Source organism: Vidua chalybeata, chromosome 7, assembly GCF_026979565.1.
Source record: "Vidua chalybeata isolate OUT-0048 chromosome 7, bVidCha1 merged haplotype, whole genome shotgun sequence".
NCBI classification, from domain to species: Eukaryota; Metazoa; Chordata; class Aves; order Passeriformes; family Viduidae; genus Vidua; species Vidua chalybeata.
Genome location: NC_071536.1, coordinates 26,841,300 through 26,868,535, shown reverse-complemented (window position 1 = coordinate 26,868,535; position 27,236 = coordinate 26,841,300). Strand labels below are relative to the sequence as shown.

Genomic DNA, 27,236 nt, shown 5'->3' with positions numbered 1-27,236 from the left:
ACCCATATCCCTATTCTTGATGATTTCTGAACCTGCAAGAGACATTTCACATTTTTGAGACTTAAAAGCAGTAATTATGCATTATAGATTTCATGCAAAGCAAGCTTTTCTCCCAGACTTCCAGCCTTTTAAAAAAGGTTCCCATCTCTTACGACTTTTTAATTTTCTGATTTATGGTCTGGACAACAGCTATCCAACCTGGCAAACTGACAATTCAAACAGATGTCTGTATTTACTTCAGTGACTCTTTAGAATTATTTTACTTAAAACACCATTATGTCAACACTGAACAAACTGTTCCTTGCCTGTTTCCCCCTTCACTCTTTCTCTATTGAGTGAATGTGGAGGCTACCCCAGAATATTCAGAAATATTAAGGAATGCCTTCTGACTAGCACATTCTCCTGTGCTGGGTTAACACAAAAGAAGGGAACAACATACATATTTCATGATGCATTTCAATTAGCAACACTGGAGTGTAGAGTTTCAGAAATGGCATAGCTTGCTGTGGAGACACAACAGTGCCACACCTAAGTGCAGATCAGGAGACTGCAGTCTTATCAGGAGGAGAAACTGCACATGAAGTTTCTCTTCCCACTCTCAGAATGACCTAAGCAACCTGAAACTCATAGAAGGGCATGACAACACAGAGCACTAATCAGTCACATTTTGCATGCAGAGGATCTTAATGACACCCAGGTTTGCAGAGTACTTTCCCAGTGTATAGAAAGAAAAAACAATACAGGAAGTCACACTGCAGCCTTGTCCCCACACTTTGAGACCTCTTCCACTCTCATGCAAGAACCAGCGACTACAGACAGAAAATGTTGGGCTGCATTAAGACTGTTGTTCTGAAATGTTATTTTGGCATTCTGTGGTGCTCATCATTGTGCTTAATATCTGTGAATATCTACTTTTTAAAAAAATAATTTGGTTGCAACTGATCGTTGAAGTGTTCACAAGTTATTAAGGCAAAAGACAGAAACCAGAACCGAGTGAACTAAGTTTCTTCACTACCAGCCACTTCCTTTTAACCTGTTTTCCTCTCTTCCCTTAAGGAAGGGTATGAAAATTACATGATTCAGATACATATGAGTAATTTACATTGCAACAGCAAGTATGAACCTACATATCCAGGAAGACTTTTGGTAGAGAAATAAAGAACCAAAAGGCATCCCTTTCAATGATGATCATGCATAAAAATAAATGCAAGTGTAATACAGAATATAAAGCCATCAACTTATTTCAAAAAATACTCATTTTACTGTCTTTTCCTGTCTTTGACCTTCACTGAATGAGGTATTTCAGTCACACAGCTGGAGCAGGCAGACTACAGATGGAAGACCTCCTCACAAACTTTTACCTGATCACTTTACATGGCAGCACATGAACTACAGCTCATATCCAGCAAGAATCATAGCTAATAATAAACAAAATTCTTTGCTAGCTAGTATGCAAGTCTGGCAAAATTGTCTGTGTGACAGCAACACAGAAGCTTTGCTTTGAACACTAACTTTTCTATAAAACAAACACTACCCACAGCAAAACCACAGTTAAGAGTCCAACATGATATCCTCCTTCCGCAGACATGTGCTCAAGTAAAGGTGCCAAACACCAAAGACAAATTCAAACACTGGAATGCACATTACCTTGTTTCTTCCAGTTTAGCAGTGTATGCTGCAAAAATATAAAGCATTAATTAAAATTTAATTTATAACTAGGTTATTAGTTAAATATTAATTATATGATTAATAAAAACAGCCTAGGACTGCCTAAAAGTAGGCAACCAAAGGAGCAAAAGTTGAACCAAAAGAGCAAAAGTTGCACAGATCTCATGTATAATGTGTGATAAACAAAATCTAAATCAGAAACTAAAATAAAAAATCTGAAGAGCAAACCAAAACCAGATTTAAGCAAGTATCTGAAAGCAAACATGGCTGTCACACTTGACCTATGCAAAAGTGGTAGTCAGAAACAAGGTATCAGCTGCTGTTAGATCATGACAATGAAGTGCAGCTCCTAACAACAATGAAAAAAATCTCAATGAGAAAAATTTTGAACTCAGTTCATAAATTTAAAATACTGTAGTTAATATATCACTGTTTCCTGGGCCCAAGTTTTCCATCTTAATACCAAGACCTACTGTGCAATTTTTATGGGCAAACTGGTTTGGACATGCTTTGGACACAAGTTTTTTCTGGTAAATACATGAGGTCTCTAAGTCAAAGAAAACCTAATTTTGAAAATTCAAGAGAAGGGCAAACAGCTACAGGAGAATACCTACTCAGAAATTTTAAAGGAGATAATTACTTGATTCTCACATTGGATTATACTTCTCAGAATGGAAATTCTTTTACCTTTCATTTGCAGGGTTCGTCTTGAGTATCTCTTGCTGGGCCTTCTTTCAAAAGATGCTGATCTCCTGGCTTTGTTGGTCTTTGTGGTTTGATATTCTGTTTTCCCACTAAAAATGCCATGTAAGAGTTCAAAGCAGTAAAATAAATCACTTATTTTGAATGATGGAATAGAGATAATGTTCATAAAAACATCACACTTCTATTTTAAATTCATCTCATGTCAGTATTAAGAAAACATCCCAAACTTCACACCTCAAAAGACCTTTCACAAAAGAGGGTAGGAGTTTTAGAAACATTCTCTTCTTCACCCCATTTCCTCAAGACAAATGGCAGAAGCAACCACTTTTTAAACATTAAGTAGCTGATAAAAGCATGTGTGCCCTTTGCATATTTCTGCGATCCCACTGCACGGAGTTTTGGAAGAAGCGCAAAATTCTAGAAGAGAATAAAGCTTAAGTAATATTGCCAAAAGTCACAGAGAAAGCTGATAATGTGACTAAAACCCAGCATCCAGGAAGAGCAAGGAATGACAGGAGCTGTGTGCCAAATGACAGTGGCACTGACCTGTATCGGAAGCGAGACCCCAGGCGAATGAAGCCAGACCGACTGGAGCTTTTCTGGACAGGCCCTCGGAGCCGGAAGAAGGCGTGGTGCTCCACTGCACATTTCCACAAGTGCTTGCAGGCTTTGGGATGATCCAGTCTAAATACAAAAGTGTGCTCCTGCTCCTTTCCCTTAAAGCACACAAAGCACACTGATGACTTACAAGGGGCTTGAATAATTCAAATCTAAAATTCCATGCAAGCCAAATAAAATTTGCTTTTTATGATTCCTAATATATATATTATAAAAAAAATGTTTTAGGCAGGAAAATCAAGCTTTTCAGAAGCTATAATGAACAACTGCTATATCGTCTAAAGTTGGAAAAGGCTGGAGTCCATATATTTAACAAGCCAAACCTCTGAATAACTACAAATTAAAGATACCATTACAACAGGAAGGTACTTGTTGACGAGGCTAACACGGTTTCACTTCCAAATCTAATCTTCTCAAATTACCAATGCTCACTTTTTAATTGTCTCAGGGGTATGCAATTTCTTCCCCACAGAAACAAGTCTGAAACCCGCTGAAGTAATTCATTCTACTAAATGTGGTATGTGGGATTTTTTTTAAACTTTCTTGCACAATGCACGCTATTTCCAAAGTACGTGCTCTAGTTTCACCAGGAATTCTATTTTTAAAAAATGGATGACAGCAAAGTTTATCTTTTACTTAAGTCCCTTCATTTCCCTCCTCCTCACCCAAGTCACAATCACAAATCTTTCAGGCATCCACATTAATTCTCAAAACTTAAATATAAGGAAAGATTAGAAGTATGTAAACTAGTACTGTATAATCAAGACTGAGATGTAACTAAACAGATATTTATCTACCTGTTCATCATCTTCAACAACAACTAGAGTGAGTTTGTTCTTCTTGAAGTCAAGCCTTGTTATCTTTGGCCTGCCAGATGAACAGAAAGTGCAGGTTACATCTAACTTTAGTAATTTATGGAGAAAGTACCTCATATTCATGGTGTTCTCACAACCCAAACAATTTTTTTTGCTATCATAAAAGAAACAAAAGAACCAAAATAAAAAACAGATTTTAGTGTACAATCAGAGAGCTTACCAGAAAAACAAACCAATCTTTGTGTCTCCTTCAAAGACAAGAACTCCTGTAGGTGTTAGTCCCAGGCTGTAATCATTGCCATCTCTTGCCTAAGTGCCACAAAACAAAAATTAGATTCATTTTGGTGATTGACCCTCTATCCAATTTACTAGAGTGATTCATGTGGTTTGTTTGCCCAGTGTTATAATTGCACACATATCTGCTATCTTATACAACAAAACTCTTGTGTTTTGATGATCTTATGCAATGGATTTTTCTTGTTTGCAACCCTTCAATAAGGCTGACTAAAGAGGAAAATTAAAGTTCCTTGATTTGTCTGTTCCTTATACATTTGCTGCACTTGCACCTCCACAGGAGATTGATGCTTTTTTATAGTTTTTCAGCTGGTAGCTGTCTACACCCCAGCAAATTTGAATTACTATGATTTTTCAACAAAACTCCTAAGTCTAAATACAAACTATAGTATATACTTCCACATCAATCACACATTTAACATAAAGCAGAAATGCTTGGACTCAAGTTTTACCTTCTAGAAATATATACCAAAGAGTGGAATGTTGACACAAAGCCAGATCACTTACTATACAGATTGCATGAGAACAATATTCCTTTTCTTTCCGCCCTCAAAGCAGAACCAGTGTTGAAATGCAACACAAAACTGACACTATCATTTCCAAAGGTCACCATGCTGTGGTTAAACATACCTTGACTATGTGCATGTCTACACCATACATTTCCAGCCACTTAGCTTTGTTTAAGTAGTTCGTTTCAGCCTGTGCTGGTGTTTGGCCCCTGAAATAAAATTTTTGCTGTTAGGTAGATGCTTGAAAAAGCACAGAAAGGAAAAACTGGTAAATGAGGAAAAAGGAAAAGAACTTCCTGAAAGTTTGTGAAAAATGTAAACACTGGTGACACCTGCTCACCTTATTGAAGATTAAGGTCACTTTTTAAAGTTTTGACCTGAAAATGTTGCTGCAAAAATTACTGTGTTTTAAGATTTTGTACCTCATAAATTTACTCAGACCTTTGAAAAGCTTCATTTATCACATTATATTCTTTTACAAAATAGGACAGAACCATATTAAAGTTCTATTTCTGAACAAGCCACAGAAGAAACATCAGCAGTATCTTTTTAAGAGATTCTCTTCACAGAAAAATCAGTGCAAACAGCTGGATAGCATTCACTGGATGATCTAGTACCTGCATTCCTTCCACTTCTCAAAAATAGCTAATTCCATCTCTTCAGTCTGAGTGGGAACAAACCTGAACTCAGACACCAGCTCAGGGACGTGTTCAGCAGGATCATAGTCTCCAAGTTCAGCTACAAAAGATCAACACTGTTAGGCACCGTTCTCAATAAACACCGTGGATATTTCTGCATACAGAATTTCTGCACACTTTTTGAGTTAGTCTAAAGCACTAAATTTCTCTTTGTGTTCCTTCTCCTCCTCCAGTTCTCCCTTCACCTTTTTTGACAGGGAAATTATGAACACTGAACAAATGGTTGTGTTGTCTGGACCAAAATTTTGTGTTAATGTTTACAAAGTATTGTTGACGTATTCCTTAAAATGCTTCCTATAAAGGGAATTTATTACCATCATTGAAACTCACCTTTTTTCTTTCTTGCAGAGAGTTTTCAACATTTTTATCACTGAAGTATCTACTGAGATGACAGCTGACTAAAGTTACAATAGAATTTTGCCTTAAAGAATTAAAACAATATTTCTTGAGATTTATAAAAAGCAAAATCAGTTCTGACACTTTCCATGAAACTATCTGTCCATTCTACAAGTCAGTTTCTGGTTTTATGATTTGATAGTGCCCGGTCCTGCCTGCTAAAATTACTCTGTGTCAGGGCACAATCATGCAGCTGTTATTTGTTGCTCTCCTTTTCATCTAAGGATATAATAAATGCCCTCCTGGGTCAGTCAAATGGCTCATCGAGTCCACTGCTGCATGCTCAGAGGAGCAGTAAGAGATGCTATGTAGAAAACATACAGGAACATACCAGTCAAGGGGTGTGTCACATCAAAAACACAACTCCATCTCCAACAGATGCTAACAAGTCCAGTTGTAAAGACAGATTAAATATCTAAAATGCTGAAACTGACAATTAGAAACCTTTACTGATTTTCAGAGTCACTAAGCACTGGCTCCTCCTACTAATTTCAAGTTGGTTTGTAATGTCCAGCTCGTAGTCAAAAAATTAGGAATAATTCTGTAACTTGGACTTTGGAAGTCTAATGCAGGCCAATAATTGCTCTGTCTGAAAAATGAAACTACAGATGTTTATGTAGAGAAAAATAGAGAAATCACTGAGAAGACGTGGCAAAGTCAAATAAATGCCAGTATTCCCCAGGTACAGAAATGCCACATGATATAAAACTCCATTTCTTGGATTCTGAATGCTGCAAGCATAATAACAGTTTTTCACCCCCTCCTTTTTCTTTTTTTTTTTAATGCTGACTGAGGAAGTCTGTAGTTCTATAATAATTTACTCCCACTAAAATGCCTGCCTCTGTTCAAAGGAATGCTGTCAAAGCCAGCTTAGGTTCCAGCTGATTTAAATGAAAGTACACAGCTGTCAGACAGTAAGATTAAAGCCCTGCTATAGGCCTCATTGTAGAGCGAGGAAAGAAAAGACCATCACAAAAAGCAGTGGATATATGGCCTAATTAGATCACTTTGTTCTTCCAAAATCTTATTTACTGAACCTGTATCTTAAGGCTCTAACAATGCTAATATTTTTAACTGTGGAATGTATTCTAACTGCTTTCCTTCCACACGAAAGAGCAGGTTAAAAAGGCAAGTGTCTTCACAGTTTAATCCCAACTCTTATACCTACACATGATTTAGGGGTATTAGCACTTCCTGCATGAAAAGAATAAAAGTGTTTTGAAAAATACTTGTAAGAGAACAAATTTCAGCGACTTAGTCCTATTTCATGCAGAGTAAGTGCAACGGATTCATACGATGAATGTTGTATTGAGAATTTGTGTGGTTCAAACACATGGCACATCAATTGGCTTGAATAAGGCCATATATCCATATACCTATACCCTCCAATAAGGACCCAAAAGCCTACTCTAGCAGGCATTTTTAAAACTTCAAGCCTCCCCCTCTTTCTTTTGTGAGCTCCTCTACTTGAAACCGTAGGAAACGTCACATTTGTTAACATCACCCCCTCATCCAAACAACACGTTCTCATCTGGAATCAAAAGTTAAAGACAACTGATTAGTAAAATCTCAGATGACTCAAACACAGTGCTGTATAGCTGAGGATAAAAGAATATGTCACATCTTGTGGCTGAAGAAGGATCTGAAATACCAACAAGTGCAGTTCAACCCGGAACACTGAAGTATGAGCATGAGACATAGGGCATTATCATCTACAAATAAGATGAAGTCAAAAGCTGGTATTTTATACACAGTGCAAACAAAACCAATTTTGTATCTGATTTGGACAACAAAGACAACACTTGACAGAACCTATATGATGAAAAAAAGTGAGCTGTGTTACTACATCAAAGTGATTCAGGAAGGCTGCAGGCCTCGTATCTTCTGTGAAAGTGGACAGATTTGCACATAAGCACCTGAGAAAACAACTTTAGGGCAAAGCTGTTTATGTTCAGAACCTCCTTGTTCTGTTTCCTGAGGAATTGAGTAATTTTCTGTACATACTCTCAAGCACAAGTACTATCTAAAAGATCTGCAATTCACACTGGATCACCAATGTCTGGCAGAATCTATTTTATGGACATAACAAGGACAGCGTTTTTTAAACAGTTAATAAGAGTCTACACAAAACTGTTTGTGCAACTTCACCCTTCCCTTCTTGCACCTACTCACCTTGCATGTTATAAGCTGCCAACTGGACAGCGGTGTCAAAAGGACATTCCAATCTGCCAAGAGAGAAATGCATTGTTAAAACCTGAACTGACATCATTAGCAGACAACTTATGTAACTGACAGTAAGAAACTGCAAATGTCTGGGATAAGAAAATGAAAAAGTATTGGAAGATTTTCAGAAAATTGAGGAGATAAGCACTACATTATTTAAGCATTCCTCTCCTGATATTCATGTATATAAAAGTAGTATTTTAGAGAAAAAAAAATTTACATTACTAAGCAAAACGTATTAATTATCCAAATATAAATGTAATAAACTCTATGTTAAACACGCTGTAATAGTTTAAAAGGCTGCTTACTTTCCACTAAGAATATCCAGTTTCAGCTGCAGAACAAATAAATACCTGTAGGATTAAGTAAGAAATAAGTCATTGAGTAATAGTGCTAATGTGTCACTCAGTCAACAGGAGTAAGTTAGAGCTTGACAAATAAAAATGTTTTCTACTTTTAACATGGGTTTTCAAGACGAAAGAAACTGTGCTGTGACCTTTCAAGGCTTTATCAGTCAGGTTTGTGTGTTTTGTAGGCATTTCAAATGAAGCAAACCCAAAAGTACAAGTTGTCAAAAGCTGAACTACAGTGTTGCATGGAAAAATAAACAGGATATCCAAGTAAATATATTTTTTATTCTCGTCTGATTCTACTTGAGCAAAGAACACATTCTTTCATTATTCATACACATACCAGCCTCATAAAAGAATGGTTATTTTTATGTCTTAAAAAAAAGTTTCCACTATGGATTGTTTAGTTAAAATCTAACCTGGAATGCTGACTGCTAAGTGACTAAAAATAAACAGCAGGCTGCAGCCTTTTCAACTCGTTTACTCTTCGGAGACAGCTTTCCTTCACTGCCTTGCATATTCTCTACTCTTTTTGCTTAGAAATGGGGCAAATATTGAATATAAATCCCTTGGGTGTGCAATACCAATTCTTCTGATCCAATACCCCTGAAGAGCAGTCCCCTCACTCCCTTATGGTACACAGCTTTCCTTTAACAAGAGAAGAAGTCTCATCAAGTGTAAAACACTGGCATCAACCATGGTATCCAGTCTGAATTCTAGCACAGACTCCCAGATACCTTACACACAACCTCTGCATCAACATGTGCCTGTGTCTCCTCACAGTTTCAAACACAGACACAAAACAGGTGCAGGTGTTTTTCCTACAGGTTCCACAGAAGTCCACAAATACTTTGCCAAACCATTTATTAACCAAAACCTTTTGAACACTAGCCTCTGCATGGGGAATAAATTTGGTTGGTACTGACCCCAGATATGAAAATGAACACAGGCCTCCAGTGGGTAGTGGGTGTGACCAGTCTGTGCTCATCAGTCACATAACATTTCCAAACAATTAAAGCATTTCCCATGCTGTGTTACGTGACCACTGGCTGAGAACATGAGCAAGCTGCACCTGTGGAAGCTGAAAAGTAGCCCCAGCTGGGTGTCCTGCTGTTTAAAGGTGGAACCCTGGGAAAGCTCCTGCCAGTGACACCTATAACCCATGGCAAAGCTCTGCTTCCCACTGCTTCTGCTACTTTAAGGTATCACACTGTCTCAAGAGAGAAGGACAACTTGCTGCTCTCCTGTTCTGGAGGATTAGCTAAACAGGCAGACAGTGTTTAAAAGCTCTCAGGTTTCAGATCTGCCCTGCTAAAATCTGCACAGCAAGGTCTGATTAGCAGAACTCTAGTCAAAATGGATGAAAAAGTTCCATAGATACAGGTCTCAATTTTGTCTACAGTTGCTGGTTTTAAAGATAGTTAAATGTTTATTTAGGAACATGAACAGGGAGGTAAAACATTCTTCCCAGATCAGCAGGAAAGCATTAAAAAGCAGCAGTTACCACATTATGTTATCACATGTAAATATTAAGCTGCACAGGGTACATATGGCTGGAAGGGGTAATGCTACTATAATCTTCCTGGTAGCACTCCAAGGGATTTGGCTAAAGTGCAGATTGAAGAGCCACACAGACATAAACCTGAAGAACAAACAAATGCACTTCACAGTCTTACAAATGGCTAAGGTATGAAATGTCTACAGCTATCATGAAAATATAACTTTGTTTACTCTCCAAAAGGGATCAGCAGCAGCGGTAACAACGCAAAGAAATGTTGCCTTTTACAACAGATTTATACTCCTGACAGGTGGTAGGTTGTGCTCTTTTTTAAAGCACACGTAGTAGTCTCAGCCCATTTGGAAATGCAGTTCTATGAATGGATTTGTGAAATGCTTTAATCAAGAGGAACTGCTGCTCACCTGATTCTACAAACCTACACCACCTACAGTAGTGTCAACTCAGCTTAACATGGCAGTAAAATACTACATTCCCTTTCCATAAGCTCTTTGAAGACCACACATGCAATGAAATGCTAACTGAACTTCCTTTTTTCAAAGAGAACCTCTAACTTGTAATTCAATGCTTTTCTGCCTGGAGACAGGATGATTGCATGCAGTTCAAACAGCTTAAGAAAAATAAAGACAGAGGAATGATGTCTACTCTCTTCAGTGAAAACCTCTGTCCATCGTGTATAAGCTACTCAGATCAGTTGCCAAAATTGCCTAAGAGAAATGGTGCATTAAGTAATATATTAGTATTTAGATCTCTGCGTCACAGCACATTTATTTCCACACACAAAACAGACACTTTACAAAACGAAAACTACATTTACAAAAAGCCAAGTAAGCAAGCAGTTCTAAAGAATTCTCCAAATTGTTTAAATCGATACCATGGAAAACATTTCCCTGATCTTATTTGGGTCTCCCTCTCACACCCAAAATCCTTCTTACCTTGTTAGCTCTTCACGTAGATTGTTGGGCTCTGATGAGTAAAACTTTACACGAAAATGCAGACAATATGGGGGGCCAACTGCAAAGCAGAATTCATTCAAGACAGTAGTAACAGTTACTGGATGAAACAGGTTATTTATTTATTACACAGAATCACATCACAAAACTTGACTGAAATTGGTTGGCTATGTGCTACAGAAGGTCTTAAGGCAGGAATTCCTTTATGCCAGGGAAATCTGTGAGGAACATCAGGGTGAGCGGACACTTAAATATGTGCATGAAAGAGTTTTATGTGTTACAAGTCAACCCAACGGTCCTATCACATTAACGTGATTCTTCCTGCCAAGAGCACACGAATCCAGGATAATCCCTATGTTTAAGGGCTCTATCCATCACCAAGAAAGCTGAGCATCTTGGCTCTACAGTTGACTAAACCTTCAGGCACGCTGTTGGTCTCTGCAACACCTTCCCAGGGCTCTGAGAAATACTCACTGCTGACAACTCAGGCCCTTCTATTCCACAGAAGTTTAGACATACTTTATGGGCACTTAAGAGACTTTCCTATGGAAAAATCATCTCTTCTGGAAACCAAAGAGTTAATTCAGCAAAAGGGTGGATTAATAGCTCTTTAAAAATGTGCATCGCTCTGCTGATTCTTGCATTTGACAGGAGGAATTTTCTCCCTCTCACTGCTTCCAAAACCTCTCTTGTATTAAAACAACACCACAAATCCCTGAAGACTTCCCACACTGCAGAGAAAGGAAGCTGCTAAACAACATCTTACCCAAGCACACATCACTGCAACAACCAGGCTACACTGAACCCTTGAGCAGCAGGTGAGGACTTGGTGGACTGGACACAGATTCAAGCATGCAAGATTGCCCCATCAATGAATGAGGTCCAAGGCAAGTTTTCCTATAGCCAGGATAATGTTCTTTAATATTAGAACATCTTCAGCTGCCTTGACTCCACTTCAACTATAATTAATGAACCCATAACATATGTTTAATTAAGAACATTAGAATAAAGTAATATGAGCTACAGAGGGAAGATGCCATTAAACAATCAGTAGCACCATGCTGGGCTTTTGTCACTTGGCACCCTCACCTCCTCACAGGACACTGCCCCCCACCACTCATTTCAACTGGCTGTGCTTTCCTTATGTTAAATACAATGTTCCAAGAGAAAATGGAAAGGACACTTACTTTTAACTTGCTTTTTAATGCTTTTGGTGTTGTCCAGCCAGTGCTGAAAAATAAATTAATTTCATTGAATTATCAATAAAGAAATTTCCCAAAAAGAACAACAAAGGAAGTGTTAGTGTAGACCATCTTGGAATAACAAGTAGTTTGTTAAAACAATCTAATTCAAATCTTTCACAATTCATAGCTTTCTGTGCTTGCTGAAGATAATTTTGCTCAAAGTTTGTAATGCAAAATGTCAGTTTTGAACAACAGAAACATCCTGTAGTACCTTATTTAAACCAAATCTTCAAGGCAGCACTGTCTATTTAAAAGAAAAAAAAACATACTAGCAAACCACTTCACTAGATCTTCATCCTATCCAGACAAACACTTAATTCACATATTAGCAGGTCAGCCAGTGACAATGGGCCAGAGAAGCATAAATCATAGCTGAAGACTCTGGCACTCAGCTGTGTGCGATGTTTACTTGGGGCAGGAAGGGGAGAGACAAAATAAATATTGTTGGCTTTCAGACATTTTCTTTAGATGACTCAAGTGCAGGAACAGCAGAGCTGTCTGTGTCCCAACATCAGAGTCAGCTCTACCTAATTCTCAAAAATCTCTTCACAGGTGACATTTTAGCAGCTGTCACATGGGAGGACAAGTTACTGCCTCACCTACTAATGCTAATTATAAGCTATATACTGGACAAGAAGCCAAAATAATGGCTTGACTTACACTGTGTACAACAGCATGTGCAAAAAGCTAAACTTGACAGATTGAAACCCTACACATGTACACTATGGTCCCTAAAGTAATTGCACATCATCACACTGCTGAAGAGTTTATACCAGAAGTTAAAGCTGGAAATCCAACACACATCTAGTGGGACAGATCTCCTTCCTAGTGCTGTGTAGGGCCAACAGCTCCCTCCTCCAAAGGAGGTGACTCACCTAAACAGGAAACACGCACAAAACATAATTGCATTGACTCAACAGCCAGAGCCAACTACCTGACACACTGTGTCCTGCATGGTTCACCATGCCCAGGGAACACCACCTCATCAGATCAATCCCAAATGTCACCTTGCAACTAATACAGATGAATTATATACTTAGCAAGACTCCTTTTGTTAAACTGTGTGACATGAAGTTCACAGTGAGCTCCAGGGAGGACAGAAAAGGGTATGAAAAAGAACCAGTATTTTCAGGTTGCACTGCCAAGTGTAAACAAATTCCTGCCTCCAGAACAGCCCTGCCTTCTGCAGAGAGCTGAAGTCAGCCTGTAACACAGCCAGGCTGTGACTGATTGCTGTATTAGCTGCAGATGAGAATGCTTAAACCATCTGCTGCTGCTGTGCACACAGCTGAGAATGCTCTCATTGCCTATTCAAACTATGTAGCTACAGAGAGCTGAAATGTATCTAATACATTTTTAAAATAAATCAGGAAGCTTAAGGAGGAATGAAGCAAATATTTGCATAAATTTTGCTTACACTACCAGTGAAATGGGAGGTAAGCAATTTTTTTTTCTACAAGGAAATCATATAATCTTTTTTCCTATTCCATAACCTCACTTGCTGTAAGAGAGTTTACTTACTTCTTCCTCCACAAAAAAAATATAGAAACTAGCCAGCTGGAGGCTTGAAGGTGATTTAAATACAGACATGGCAAGGAGAGCCCTTTCTAGGCTCCAGGGCTGGCTGTGCCCCCCTGTTTCATCTCCCTGCTGGCCTCCCCCCTGTTTCATCTCCTCCACATTCCATGGGAAGGCAACAGGCACCGATAGCATTTCACTCTGCTGGGCTCTGACTGCTGCTGCCCACAGGAGCTCTGCTCAATGGTGATGGTGTGCAAGGGAGAAGGGAAGCAGAACTGATTTTAAGTGGGGGTGGGAATGAAACAAAAAAAACAGCCGCAAAACCAACACATGAATGGACAGGCACAGACGTCAAGAAACTTGAGATTTATTCCAAGTGATTACAATGGAATTCAAGTGGACCTGGAAAAGAAGTTTACTTTTGATGAGGGTTTGCACAGAACAGTCTACTGCTGAAAATCAGAGATAAAGTTTGCTAAAGAGAAGGCAATGCAAACAACAGACTGCACAGAGTACTGCAAGTCGTTACTAAAATAGTTTGCTGCTGCAGAAATTAAAAACAAAACACATACAAAAACCCCTCAAATCTTGACCCAGCAACATTTCAAGAGTTTGGGCAAATGAGGTTTGTTAGACAAGATGTTGCAGCTAAAACTGATCTCTTCCTGAACAGCAGGGATTTCTAAAACTTTTTTATAATTACATGTTGCCAGTTTGTATCAGAAAAAGTAACTAGCAAGGATGGCAATATTCTTAAATTGAGTAGCAGAAAGATTATATCCTTCAGAGCCAGGGGACAATTCTGCCTGCAGTAAGGGACTGCATTCTTACACTGTTTATTTAACAGGACTCCTGAATATTCTTGGACAAGTCACTTGATTAGTCTCTGTTCTTTGTTTCCAGCTGCAGATTGGGTTTCTGCTAGAACTTGCCAGCTCCTTTTGCAGGAATGGCTGCTATTGCAACAGTTCTTCATTTCTTAAAGCAATTAATTATCTCTGGCTGTTGCATTCAGCTCTTCTGACAAAATGCAATCTTTTCTGCTTCATTATACGCAGCTCATCATTAAGGTCCAGTGTAAACAGATTGTTATCTCTACTCTGCTGCTTTTCAGTCACACATAGTTAAGAAAAGGAAGCAAAGTTTGAAATCCCCTGTACCTGGTAGATTGTGCAGTATCAAATATTCAATCACGTGCTCTCTGGACTGGCAGTAATAATTTGCCAGACAAAAGCAAGGCATGACCCACTGCTGCAGCAGAAAAGATTAACTCTTATTAACACATTTCAAGATGAACTAACTTTATTTGCTAGCAGATCAGGAAGATAAAAAAAAAGTATCATATAGATAATTCTACCAGTTAAAACTAACCCACTGTGACCTCTTATGAGATCCTAGAGACAGGGAAATACATCAGAAGCCACACGGCAGAAACTGAGTTAGGATACCTTAACCACACAGACAATACTGCTTTTCTGAAGCAAAAAGACAAATACAATAGAGTTCTTCACTATCAATAACCAGCATCTTGGACTGCACATGCTGAGCACAGCTAACATGATCTTGAGAAATATAAAACAGTATGCAATAGGCTGTTTTCTCATTTCTGTTGGTATGCATGGTTCTGAATGCCATCCATCTGTTAGTGGAATAGTCTTTTTCTCCTTAGTGTTAAATGTTTCTGTTCTGCAAGGGGTTTAAGACCACTTTCACTACTTGGAACTACAGACCAGCAGCAGCTAATCCCACTGGCTGTGAAGTTTGCTTCAGATGCTGAACACCAACAATTTTCTCTGAGGAGCACATTCTCTACAATTACATGCTAAGCATAAAATTCGATCACAGTAATTTTGGAAAGAAGCCATCAGGTTATAAGTGCTTTGGGGTGGAGCAATGTGTCCAAAGCTGTTAGTTTCTTTAAAAGGTTGAAGTCTGTGGATTTTATTTTTGCCTTTGTACAAAGCTGCAACAATAAGAGACCATCTTCAAAGTGTTATGGATGCAGACCTTCACAGAAATAAAGGAACGTAAGTCACTGCCTCCATTTTTGTATGCTGACCATGAACAATTCAGATATTTAGCTCAACTGTCTGTGCTTCCCCTCTGCCATCCTAAGCTTGAAATAATTCTGAAGTGGCCTTGAAACACAAAAACAATTAGGTTATATATCTAAGAAATAAGATTGACATATGCAGCAGGAAAACACAGTTCTCATTCTACCTGGGGATTTTAGCTAAGTGAATACAAGTTTAAGTTACAGGGATGCAGGACAAAGAAAAAAATACTCCTTGCCTAAAGGCTCACTTAACTTGCAGCTACCCTAGGTGGCAGGATTAAATACTTGACTATAAGTATCTATATAAAACTGCATAGCCCACAAGTGAAAGAACTGTGGTTGCTACTGACAATGCTCTGCTTCTGACTTCAAAACCTGTTACATTTTTAGAAACACACAATAAAACACCAACAAACGTGGGCTTGGAAGAACCCTCAGCTCAAAGTGATACATACAAACACACCCATAGCTTCCTAAAAACTTAGAGTCGCAGGTCTGAGTCACACTGATTTGAACAAATCAAAGGTACACTCCTCCTGCAACCAGACATTAACAAGGTGACTTTTGCTGACAAGAAAACTGACTGCATTTGCAAAGGAAAACCTTCTCCTCTCTGTATAGCACACAACAAAAGGGCCAAGCACACACTCTAGATTTGCTCAGTCCCCTCTGTATCATCAGCACCAAAAGTTTCTACACGACACACGAGGCTCTGGGGTCCAACTGGACCAGCCTGCCTAGTGACAACAGGAGGTGTGACAGGAACATACGGAAACAAGGAAGGAAGAGACAACAGCATGATCATATGTTAGAGTGCTGGAGGTGGAACTAAACATGGGACACGGAAAATCACACATCTCACGGCTTCTGCACAAAACTTAATTCACAAAAGGCAGCTTTCTTATAGCATTTTTGTCAGTATTAGGATTTAACTTTTACACTGTTGCTTAAAAAAGAGCATAACTACTTACTGCCACTTGTGCTGAATCCATGAACCTTAATCCAAAGTAGTCACTTTCGATAAGGTCCAGATGATACATGATTTGCTCAAACAGGAGCTGGCCTTTGGCTTTTTTCTGAAAAGATAACAAGACTTAGTACATAGCAAGTAGATTTCTTGTAGCATCTTCCTTTTTCTCTGCACATGTTACATTCTAATTCCAAAAATTTAGCTTCTGAAAATATGATGTGGACACCTTTTTTCACCCCCTTGTATTTTCTGATGGCTTCTTTTCTCAAAGGCAAATCTACACCCCACAAGAAACATACAGAATATCCATAAAGAACTTGCATAATCTCCTTTCTTGGAAAATGTCAACACTTACTTGCCAACAGAGTGTTAAAATGTCATTTTATCATTTTTCCTTTTAGGCTTTCCTTACTCACTGACATTCAACAGAACTGGAAACACAGCCAGTACAACTGCAATAATCAATGTACTGGAAAACTTTAGGAGCCAAGTACAGCAAATTGCTTATGAATTCACTACTGTTTGGTATCTAGGCGTTTCACCAGTTTAGAAGCAGGTAGCAAAACCTATTGAATTAGGAGATAGCATTCCATTAGCAAGTGCTTCTAACAACTGCGAGGAAACAGTCTGGGGCAAGCAACTTGAATAAATAGCACTTAGATATCACACTCACAAAACTAAGTTCATAAAACTAATTTCTAGGTGCAAAAAGCCAGCTCATATGCTCATACATAATTTATGAAAAAAACAGCTCTGGCCCCAAGGAAACATCGCTTTTACAGTGATGTCTAAAAAATTAAACAGTTGTTTTTAAAGAGAAAACACATAAATAGCACTGAGCAGTTTCTACACAACATACATCCTTCATGCTATGAGCTCCTTTAAATAGATATAAATGGAAATAATATATTAAGAGTTATTATATCTGAGATGCTTAAATGTAGTAAAATACATTAATAAATTATTAGATCAGAGTAAAGGTCATAGTGTTAAAAAAAATTAAACACCAAGAAATGCAGGCATTATTTATGCTTACTCAGCCAGCAGCTAAAGGGTTTTTCTATTTCTGTAAAGCCACCATCTTGAAATCTTTTACCTCAATATCTACATTCAGAACATGAGAAATGGGATAACTTTCTAAGCACATATTTAGTAAGCTAGTAATTAGCAAATTTAGTACACCTCTCAAAATTATGGGCCAGACAAATTTTTCTTCTCAGAAATAATCTGGTTTAATCAGTAAGTAATACCTAAGTAAGTAAAGTTGCATGCTGTAATGCTTGTCATCTTCCTCTACCCTGACCTTCAAATATTTTATATTCAACTTTGCAATCACTATCACTGCTTTACTTGATGTATCAGTTAAATCCAACACAACATATCATAGCCCAAAGCAAAATCTCAAAAAAAGTTTGCAAACAGAGCCCGTCTAAGCAAATTCTCACACAGTTATTTCTTTCCAGGTACTGGGGAGAATAGCAGGAACAGAAAGCATTTGGGCCAGGCAGGCAACTTCACAAACACACAGCATCTACAAAATGTTGTATAATGCAAATACTAAATGTCAACCTCATCAAATTCATTCAGATGAAGTGTTTTCTGTTGGTCTCAGGAAATAATTATTTCTCAGGCAATAACAGATTTATTAAACACCAGCTCAAACAGAAACCTTAAGGCAAACAATCTATAAATACAAACTCATACTTTTCTTAATTAATTAAGAATTAATTAATTAATTGAGTCTATAGCCTCAGTCTCGAAAGAACAAGGCATTGAACTGTTGATATTTTTTCTCAACACATGATATCTTCTACTTAAAGATTAATATAATAATACAGGTGAAATCAATTCAGCACCTACAACAGCAAAAACAGAAAACCTCTATGTTGCATGAAGCCTTTGGTAGCTTGTCTAAAACTAGTGGAAAATCTCCCGTTATTGAGCAGAACATTTGAGATCCTTCTCAATTCCTCTGAAGGTCATCTTTAAAATCTGCAAATTAACCAGTTATCTCAGGCTAATTCCCTGCCAGTGACAGAAACACTTTGACTCCAGCCTGGAATACTACACATACTACCTCAGACTACCCACAAGCAAAACTTCAATTTATGCAGTGTCAAATTAGTTTCAGAATGTGTTTGCCATTTCGGAAATCTCAGCAGAGGACTCGAAGACTAACTGGACCCTGAATGACTAATGTGGGATAAAGTCCCTGAAGAAACAGCGGAGTGGCTGTGGAAAGATCTACAGGACTTCTGGTTGTTCTCTGACTTAAATCACCAGGGCTGTCAACATAGAATTAATTATGCTCTACTTTGCATATGACTTAAATCACCAGCAGCTGTCTTTGGTATAAGTCAGCAGAAGTGTCACACATGCTTTACTTTACTAAAGTCCTTCCTCCTTAAACAAATAGCAACCAAAAATATTAATGCTTTGTAACCAGTCAACTTTCATGAATCAAAATTTATTTCTTCGTATTCAATAAAACTGAGTTCTCAAGAGTTTTCAAAGAGCAAAGAAACACTTTTATTACATTTTCTTGTAAAATATTGCTCTAACTTTCTCATGGAAGCATTGGTGCTAATAATATCAAGGTTGTGGGTTCAATCCCCGTATGGGCCATTAAGAGTCAGACTCGATGATCCCTGTGGGCTCCTTCCAACTCAGAATATTCTGTGAAAGTATCATTTTTATCCTGCTGCTGTCCTGTGCTTCCCCCCACCCCATCCTTTCTTTCCCTTACAGCATAGCTCAGGTTACACAAGGACAAATATTTTCAAACTATTTAATGGTTACCGATGAACTATTAACAACTCCACTCACAAGCAGTCCAGTCAGTGGCTGGTCCTCCCTTCAGGGCACAAATTAAACTTCTCATGGCTTTGCAATTCAGTAGAACCTGACTACTCGATTTACAGAGTTTTCTTTTCTCTCTAGGAAGCAACAGCAAACATCTCACAGCAGGAGAATCAACAACAGGAAAATGTAAATAAAATACACCATATATGCAGGGCAGGACCTCTCCCGGTTTTGCCACACTGGATAAAAGCATCTTCTGATTACTTGGGAATGAATCACATGGCCCCCGTCCCCCTCCCCCCCCTTTCCCCAATGAAAGGGATGCTCCCAACTAATGACATCTCCTGCTGCTCTTAATAACTGCAATTGCTGGCTGAGTAGGTGTTCCAAAGGCTGGGCTTAGCCCCGTAGCTCAGCAACAAGGCTGGGTGCTCCCCTCAGCCTCTTGGTTTGTCCCTTCACTGCCGGGTAAGGCGATCCCGAGACATTCTCCTCGGCTCAGGCATCTCAGGCACTGCCTAAAACCTGAAAGGCAGCATTTATACCCTCTTCTCATGGTCTCAGAATATCGGCTTTTTCACGGACACACATCCATGAGGATAAGCCAGCCAGGTGCTCCAAACCTGCCTGATGTGAAAGCCACCTTCAGTACTAGAGCAGCCAGTACAAACCACCACAGGGGCAACACAAGCTCACAGTAACTGGAGAGGAGCTTGTGCTGGGTGAGCACCAGCTGAATGGCTCACTTCAAGTTTTTAATCGCAGCAAAGTAGTTATTTTTTTCTCCAAAACGTGAAAAAAAAAACCCAAGATCAAAATACCCACCTAAAAAATCTACTAATTAAAATACTTTTCAGAAAATAATCTCTCCTGTTTATTTCTTTCTTTGTGAAGAAATGGAGGGCCCTATACAAGATGAACTTTGAAAAAAATAGATGAATAAACATTACCTTCATGGGACTTAGTATCCCCTGCATCTTTGCAGCTGTACTTTTTGTTTTGATTTCTTCAAATGACCATGTTAATATTTTTATTAACAATAACTAACAGAAACTATTGTCTTCAATAGCTACCAAGTGGCAAAATTTTTCCTTCCTGATTTTTGTCAATTTATCAGCAGGGTTACCATTCATATGCATACAAGCTTCCTTAGAAATATGCCATTTACACACACACACAAAGAGGAGGTATGGGTCCCTATTCAGGATTTACAGCTACCCAGTTGCTAGGATGTCACCTATGCATGTTTGCAGACCACAGCAGCACAGAAGCAGCAGAGGAGCCTGTCCATTTTTTAAATGAAGTAAATCCCCTTCTCCAAAACCACAAGTTTCAAATTACTAAGGCATGAGAAAGCTTCAGCAGTGAGCTTTAAAGGAAAAAGATTTCATATCAATATCATGCAAAAGGTGTCTGTAGTTAACACCATTAAAGTCTGCTGCAGAATTGGAAGGTTAAAATCCCTTATCGTTACAAAGGCAGTGTTAGAAGTACACATTATTTCTATCACCCTGATCTTCTTATGGCTTTAAGTACTGACCTACAAATGGAGCTGCTCCTCTCCTCAAACACCAAGCACCACACCTACAAATAACTTTTCCAAACTCTCCAGTCAATTTTCTCGTTCATCTAAAGATGCCACTGGCAGCAAAACACTAGCTCTTCTAGTGCTTCCCTCTCTGGTTTATCCTCGGTTTTTGACAACACTGCCATACACACTTGTTAATATAAAACCCTGCAGCCTGGAAGGCTGGGGAGAATTTCTACCTCCAGAGACACAGCTTGTCAATTCTTCTATTTACTCAGTGTTGCACAAGTACAGGAAGGTAAGCATTTGGGATTAAATATTTTGTTCTTTTATTCTCTGGAGAAAGAAGGCATTTCCCAAAAATCTTCATAACAAAGAAATTATTTCAATACCCATCCTAATTGTACTTTCATTAGAGTGCTATGTAGAAGGATTTGAATGTACTGTGCTCAGGCTTATTGACCCTATTACATAAGAAAACAAAGACTCAAAACATTCATACCTGACTGTTTGTTTTGTGGAAGTCTCTGTTTCAACTTCCTGAAAGTTTTAATCTTCTAACTACCATTTTGATTTAACCAATTTTTTAATTCTTTCTAATACACAATATATCCAAATTGCTTGTTCAGCATTAAGGTTTACAGATTAAATGCCTCCCCCCATTATATTGTCAAACTTTTCATTTTTATTTGGTGTTCCACCTGCAGGTTTCTCACAAGCACTCTGATTAAGAGCACCAGAGAGTCCCAAGGCTTTGAGCTCTTTGCAGAGGCAGTTCAGTAGGAAAGCAGGACTTCAGATCAAATTTACTCTGAGTTAAGAATGTCAAACTTTCAGGCAACTAAACCAGACTGCAGCACAAGCCCCAGAAACACTCTGGCAGCACACTGCAGGCCAAACAATTTAGTCTTCAAGCAGCACAGATTGCTGCCAGCTGCTCCCTTCCTCCCTCCTTTCCAACAGTGCCAGGGCATGGAGCATTGCACCAAGACTGAAATACTTTTCTGCCATGGCCCTGAAGCAGCTGGGCTGAGAGCAGGACTCGTGCAGGACTCTGTGCTGCTCACACAGGCACAGCCACTCAGCATCCCCTGCCTTAGGTTCCGTCTCACCACGAATTTCACTCTGGCAGCCCAGGAGGCACTGGCTCACCCTGCACTATGGCTGGGCCCCCTCCCACGGCACAGACAGCAGCATCTCTGCTGCAGAACACATGGCTCATAACTGATTTTTGTCCAGTTTCAGTCCCCTAAAGGTCTTTCAGAAGTTTAAGCAAACACTCAAAAGTACGTCAATACTTTCAGACAGAAGATCACATGGGAAATAAAGTTTTAATCCAAAACTTTATAGCTTTATAGCCTTAGCACACACAAAAAGGGGCACGTTCAAATATTTATTACTACTTTTGTCAGCTGAGCTTTATTTTGAAACTTTAGAGGTCAGCCTTGAACACGCAGAGTACTCATTTTATTTGATGACTGATTTTCCAGCATTTTTAGCAGTAATGAATTTTCTTGTTAATCAGCATCCATGCCAGGAACAAAATTATGTATTTCATATTTACATCCACAAATATTTAGCAAATGGCCATAAATATTCCACAAGTTTTTAATAAACCAGAGTGGATTATTAAGTAAAATCAACTTTCACAATGCATCTCTGATCTTGCAGTCAGATCAACACAAATCATTTCTCTCCAAAAAAAAGCCACTGGCACTCCTTAATGATTTTTGCATTCCAGATAGATTTCTTAATTTTTATTTAAAATAGGCACTACAGATACAGTCTTTTTTTAATCTTGTTTTATACTCCAAAAGTCTAAACAGCTTAGTTCAATCCCACTATTACACACAGCCCTTGGACTGGTTTATACAAGACCTTTTCTTAATGATACTTCATTATAATAAGGACAAAACCATCTCATTTTGCAACCTCCATATCAAATTTCATGCATGTGTAAGTAAGGAATATTCCAAGATAAAAAACTACTCAGAGAGAGCATCCATTCTCATAATTTCAGTCTTTCATCTTATATCACCAGGAAGCTTTTACCTAAACCTTTACACTTACAGAAAATGGAATACAATTAACACTCCATTATCCATGAGAAGATTATGTAAATTGTGGGTTAGGCAGGGTCAGGTTTTTTTACTGAAACACTGCTGGCTTCCACGAAGTACAGTTTTGCTTCCATAAGATCCTACACTTACTATCTGTCTCTCTTGTAAGGCTGACCTTGCTCCCCCATAAAAAGCAATCAAAAAATTTTATATTCCAAAATTTTATATTCCATTATTTATATTTTCATTTCTCCCCCTATCTATATTATCTTTTCCCTCCCCCAATTAGTACTATGGATAGCATAGAATTGAGTAAACAAGAACTTAATTTTTAAATATTTTGATGTTAAAATCCTCTGGAGCTCTCTATTACTTAAAACAGCACTTCATTTCAAACTCGTGACAAACATTTTTGTTCCTAATTATTAAATACGTTGTTGGTGACCCCAGATGAAAACTTTTTGTACTTTCACCTCACCAACTTGCCTTTCCTCACAAACCACGAGCACCAAGAGAGCCGGTATTCCAGCTGTTGAGAGGTTCCCTTGATAGACTGGTATGACTAAGCTGATGGAATCTTCAGGTTATAAACCAGGGCTATTCATGGCTTTTGAGCTTTGGGAATACCAGAGGCACAGTGGGGGAAGATGTAGTTTAGTTTTGCATGGGAACAGGATGAAAAGTAAGATAAGGGATGTCAGCAAAACAGAGTTCTTGTCCTCTCACCACTCACACTACTCAGCAAACATTCCATCCAGGGATCTTAAACAATTGGAAGAAAAAGCATAACCTGACATTTGTCCAAGTTTAACTCAAGTCAACAGAAAAGCAGAATGTATAATGAACAACATCCACAGCAGCATTTACAGATAACATCTATTTTACAAAAACTTTTTCAAGATCAACAAAGTAACAAGCTTCTTAGGGTTTCACTAAGCACATAAGTCTGTAAAAATGGCTGAATGCATTTGGAGAAATCTAAAGCTTCAAAAGAGAGGTAAGAGATGAGGAAAAGTACCAGGTCAAAATGCAACTTTAAATCTGATATTAAGCTGTGGGAAAAAAAACTGATACCTTTCAATCTGTCCCAAAAAAACACTGATAACTTGCATTAAGTTCATGCCTCCCATTTTGAACATACCAAGGTGTCAGTAAATAGTATACATGACACAGATATTCTTCAGTCATTGACATAGCTACAAAAGCAGTAGATTCTTGCAAAGAATCCAGTCTATGTACTGTGTATGACTGCAGCTTTGGTGAAAAGTTCAAGTCAGGCATTTTTCTAATTAAAAACAACAGAAGACACAGAAAAGCAGAAAGATTAAGTGGCTTGACAGACACCAAAGATAAGATCAGTGGACAAAAAGCAGAGTTACTGCTCAAATCCTGGCTCTGTGTCCAATAAGTTAAATCTCAACTGCATCATTTACAACCTGTCCCTTCTGTCTCATTGTAAATATTCAGAAAATATCAGTCTTTGCTACTTAATAACTCTCAATTGCGTTTAGTTTACATGGCAATGTCCCTTGTGGCTGCTTCTTGCTGTTGATTTTGCCTTTCCTTTTTTTTAATTAAGAAGAAATTCAGCAATCTCAGGTTCAATTATATCAATGATTGTAAATGCAGATTACTCTTCTCAGTAAAAAATTCACTGTAAGGATAGAGCTCAATGGCATTTTGAGCAAACTTAAGCCTGGTTATCACCTCTAAATGCTTCTTCACCACATTTGGGGAGGCACATGGGGAACCAGATTGGAGAATCACTCCAGCTGGAAACTACATGACGAAATTATACCGATTATTTTCAGCCACAGCATTTTCTTGACTTAGCTTACTGCCTGGCTGCTAAAAAACTGTTTCTCCTGCCAAGGGGTATGAGAAAACAAGGACAAATGCAATAACGAAAGCAACATCTTTTCCTCCTGTGGCAGCAACAGCTTATGCCACTGTGAAGTAATCGTGTAGCCATGGATTTAAGAAGGTATGGCATTCATTCCTGCCTAGACAATCCTTTCTCTGGCTGTGAACTAACCTGTTTGCTAAATGATTCATTCTCAAGAAAAGCTTTGTTATTTATTTTTTTAATAAAACAATTTCACAGTGCTTAGGTAGACAGTGCGATTGTGCACAAACGAACTGGCAGAGCAGGGGCACCTCTTTGAGAGAAAGAGTTCATTTTAAAGCAAATTTACTGCCAACAAACTAACCAGTCTCAGAAAAGATCTTAGCTCAAAGAGGACAAAGATTCTCAAATAAAGGTTTTGTAAAAGAAAAAAAAATATACACATGTATTTTTAATTTAAGCTTTACATTTTAGGAAGTGATGTTGTTTTGCCAGGATTTTGTACCCCCCCACTTCATCCCCCGTCTTCCCTACCCTTTTTTCTTTCCTTTCAGAGTAAGCCCAAAATATGAATGATGCAAGTGGAGAAACAAGAATAAACAAGAATAAACACTCTAGGAAGTTTGAAATGAAACATTTAATTTACTTTTAATTTATTGTATTTTAATCACTGAAGAAACTGGTACATGTCAGCCACTGACGATGCACTGTAATTAACACATCAAGCGATGTCAATTTGGTTACTGTTACTCATAACTTAGATGTTCACAATCAAGGATCTATATTGGCTTTTAAAGAAAAATTCTGGAGAGAAAAGTTTCTTGTAGAAGTAAATAGGTACTACTGCACCCTGGTCTGAGATTTATAGGCCAGGTGGCAGGTCGTGACACCTCTTCAGGTTCAATTTATGCTCCTCAAAGCCTTAGAAATGTCGTTGGAGCCACCAGGAATTTGCCTACAGAGCCAACTCCAGCTCCAAAGATTACTGCTCTAGTCAGCAGAGACACCAATTTAAACTTGAGTACTTTTTAAGTGTTAACTCTTGCTATGAAGTGTTTGTGGGCATTCCTGGCCTCAAACCAAACATCCGAGGCACTAAGTAGCACTGGATATATTCGCTACATTGCTTCAGAGATTTACAAATTGATTTTACCACCCTCTATAAACGCCTATCTGTACAGTCATTTTGCAAATAAAGATGCCAAAGGGTTTCTCTAACTCTAGATTATTAGGAGTTCAGGATATCACAAGAGTTATTTCTGCTATGTCAACAACACTGCTCAATCAAGCTGACTTCCTTGCACTACCTAAACACTCCACGATTAAAAAACAAAGGGAAGAAAGAGCTGTGTGGAGCAGCCAGTCTTGAAATGGCTTTTCCTTCTAGTCAGCAGTTCCAACACTAGCACAACTGTGATTGCAGCCAAAATCCTCTGCAACTAGTCAGGTCTCACAGATCCACACCTTCCCAACTTCCTAATGCTCAGCTCGTGAGCTTAAAACAAGTCACTAACAACTATAACACATGGTAATGGATAAACAGAGTGCATCACTTCTGGTGCCACTGCTCATCCTGTGGGCCAAAACCAGGTATATAATTAGGCAAGCAGAACAGGCACGTGCATATTAAGGAAGCTTTAGAAATGTAAAACAGTGGCTAACACCTCACTCTGAATAAAGCACCATGCCATGAAACAATCCCTACTATATAATCTGCCCTGAGGAGGGGAAGGAAGCAAATTTTTCCTCTTCCCCTCCCCTCTCAAGTTAGTGTTAAAAACTGTGTTCATCTCTGACATAAAACCAGACCAAACCCAACCCACACAGAAATTCCTGCTGGTACTTCTGCTCATCCCTCCTCTTCAACAAGTTACACCAAGAGATTCACCTTCTTTGTCAAGACAGACAGCTCACCAAAAAGAAAACCCAATTCACCAAACAGGTTATCCTCTCTAAGTTATGCTTTGGCACAACAATTGCATTAAAACATCAGAAAGTGGTCAGTGCGTAAGGCATGATGACATCTAGCAAAACACTCTCGAATTTCAGTGAATGCCAGTTACCTATTCCTTCAAAACCTTTTTATGAGCAGTAACTTAGTGGACATCAAGGCACAGGGTCGACTGCCAACAGCAAAGAGCAATACCTTTACCTAACTTGCAAACACCAATCCACATCAAAATAACACAAACCAAGTGTATTTCAAAAACACACTTGGATCGCTCATACCGGTAAGTCCACGCTGACATCTGTCCCGTCCAGCAGTGCCACTCGGCAGGTGATGATGGATTTGGCGTCCCCAGCTGCAGGGATGTGGGTTGCAGCCCTTTGGGCCTCTCTCAGCCTTTCCTTCTCGGCATGCTTACGCATGGACCGGCGTCCCAGCGTGCGGCGGAAAAAGCTCAGCATCTCTGCTACAAAATCCAACAGAGAAAATGAACAGGGTGGAGTTTTTTTTACAGAA

General features: G+C 38.7%; 1 protein-coding gene across 9 annotated transcripts in view; it reads right to left on the bottom strand.

Annotated features, from left to right (window-relative positions):
• Positions 1-27,236, bottom strand: part of EPB41L5 (erythrocyte membrane protein band 4.1 like 5) — a 55,035-nt gene that overhangs the window by 26,740 nt on the left and 1,059 nt on the right. For 7 of the 9 annotated variants that reach the window (XR_008431828.1, XR_008431829.1, XM_053947711.1 and 4 more), the window contains exons 2-14: positions 27,002-27,186; positions 16,538-16,642; positions 11,933-11,975; positions 10,728-10,806; positions 8,235-8,279; positions 7,876-7,928; positions 5,227-5,347; positions 4,731-4,818; positions 4,027-4,115; positions 3,789-3,858; positions 2,920-3,089; positions 2,356-2,462; positions 1,648-1,675 (exon numbers count right to left, since the gene is read on the bottom strand). Coding sequence is in view for 7 of the 9 variants with exons in the window: in XM_053947707.1 (XP_053803682.1) it covers positions 1,648-1,675; positions 2,356-2,462; positions 2,920-3,089; positions 3,789-3,858; positions 4,027-4,115; positions 4,731-4,818; positions 5,227-5,347; positions 7,876-7,928; positions 8,235-8,279; positions 10,728-10,806; positions 11,933-11,975; positions 16,538-16,642; positions 27,002-27,186 (1,183 nt within the window). In the remaining 2 variants the exon portion in view is untranslated. The remainder of the gene's footprint in view (positions 1-1,647; positions 1,676-2,355; positions 2,463-2,919; positions 3,090-3,788; positions 3,859-4,026; positions 4,116-4,730; positions 4,819-5,226; positions 5,348-7,875; positions 7,929-8,234; positions 8,280-10,727; positions 10,807-11,932; positions 11,976-16,537; positions 16,643-27,001; positions 27,187-27,236) is intronic. The other 2 variants (XM_053947713.1, XM_053947708.1) reach the window with 1 other exon arrangement.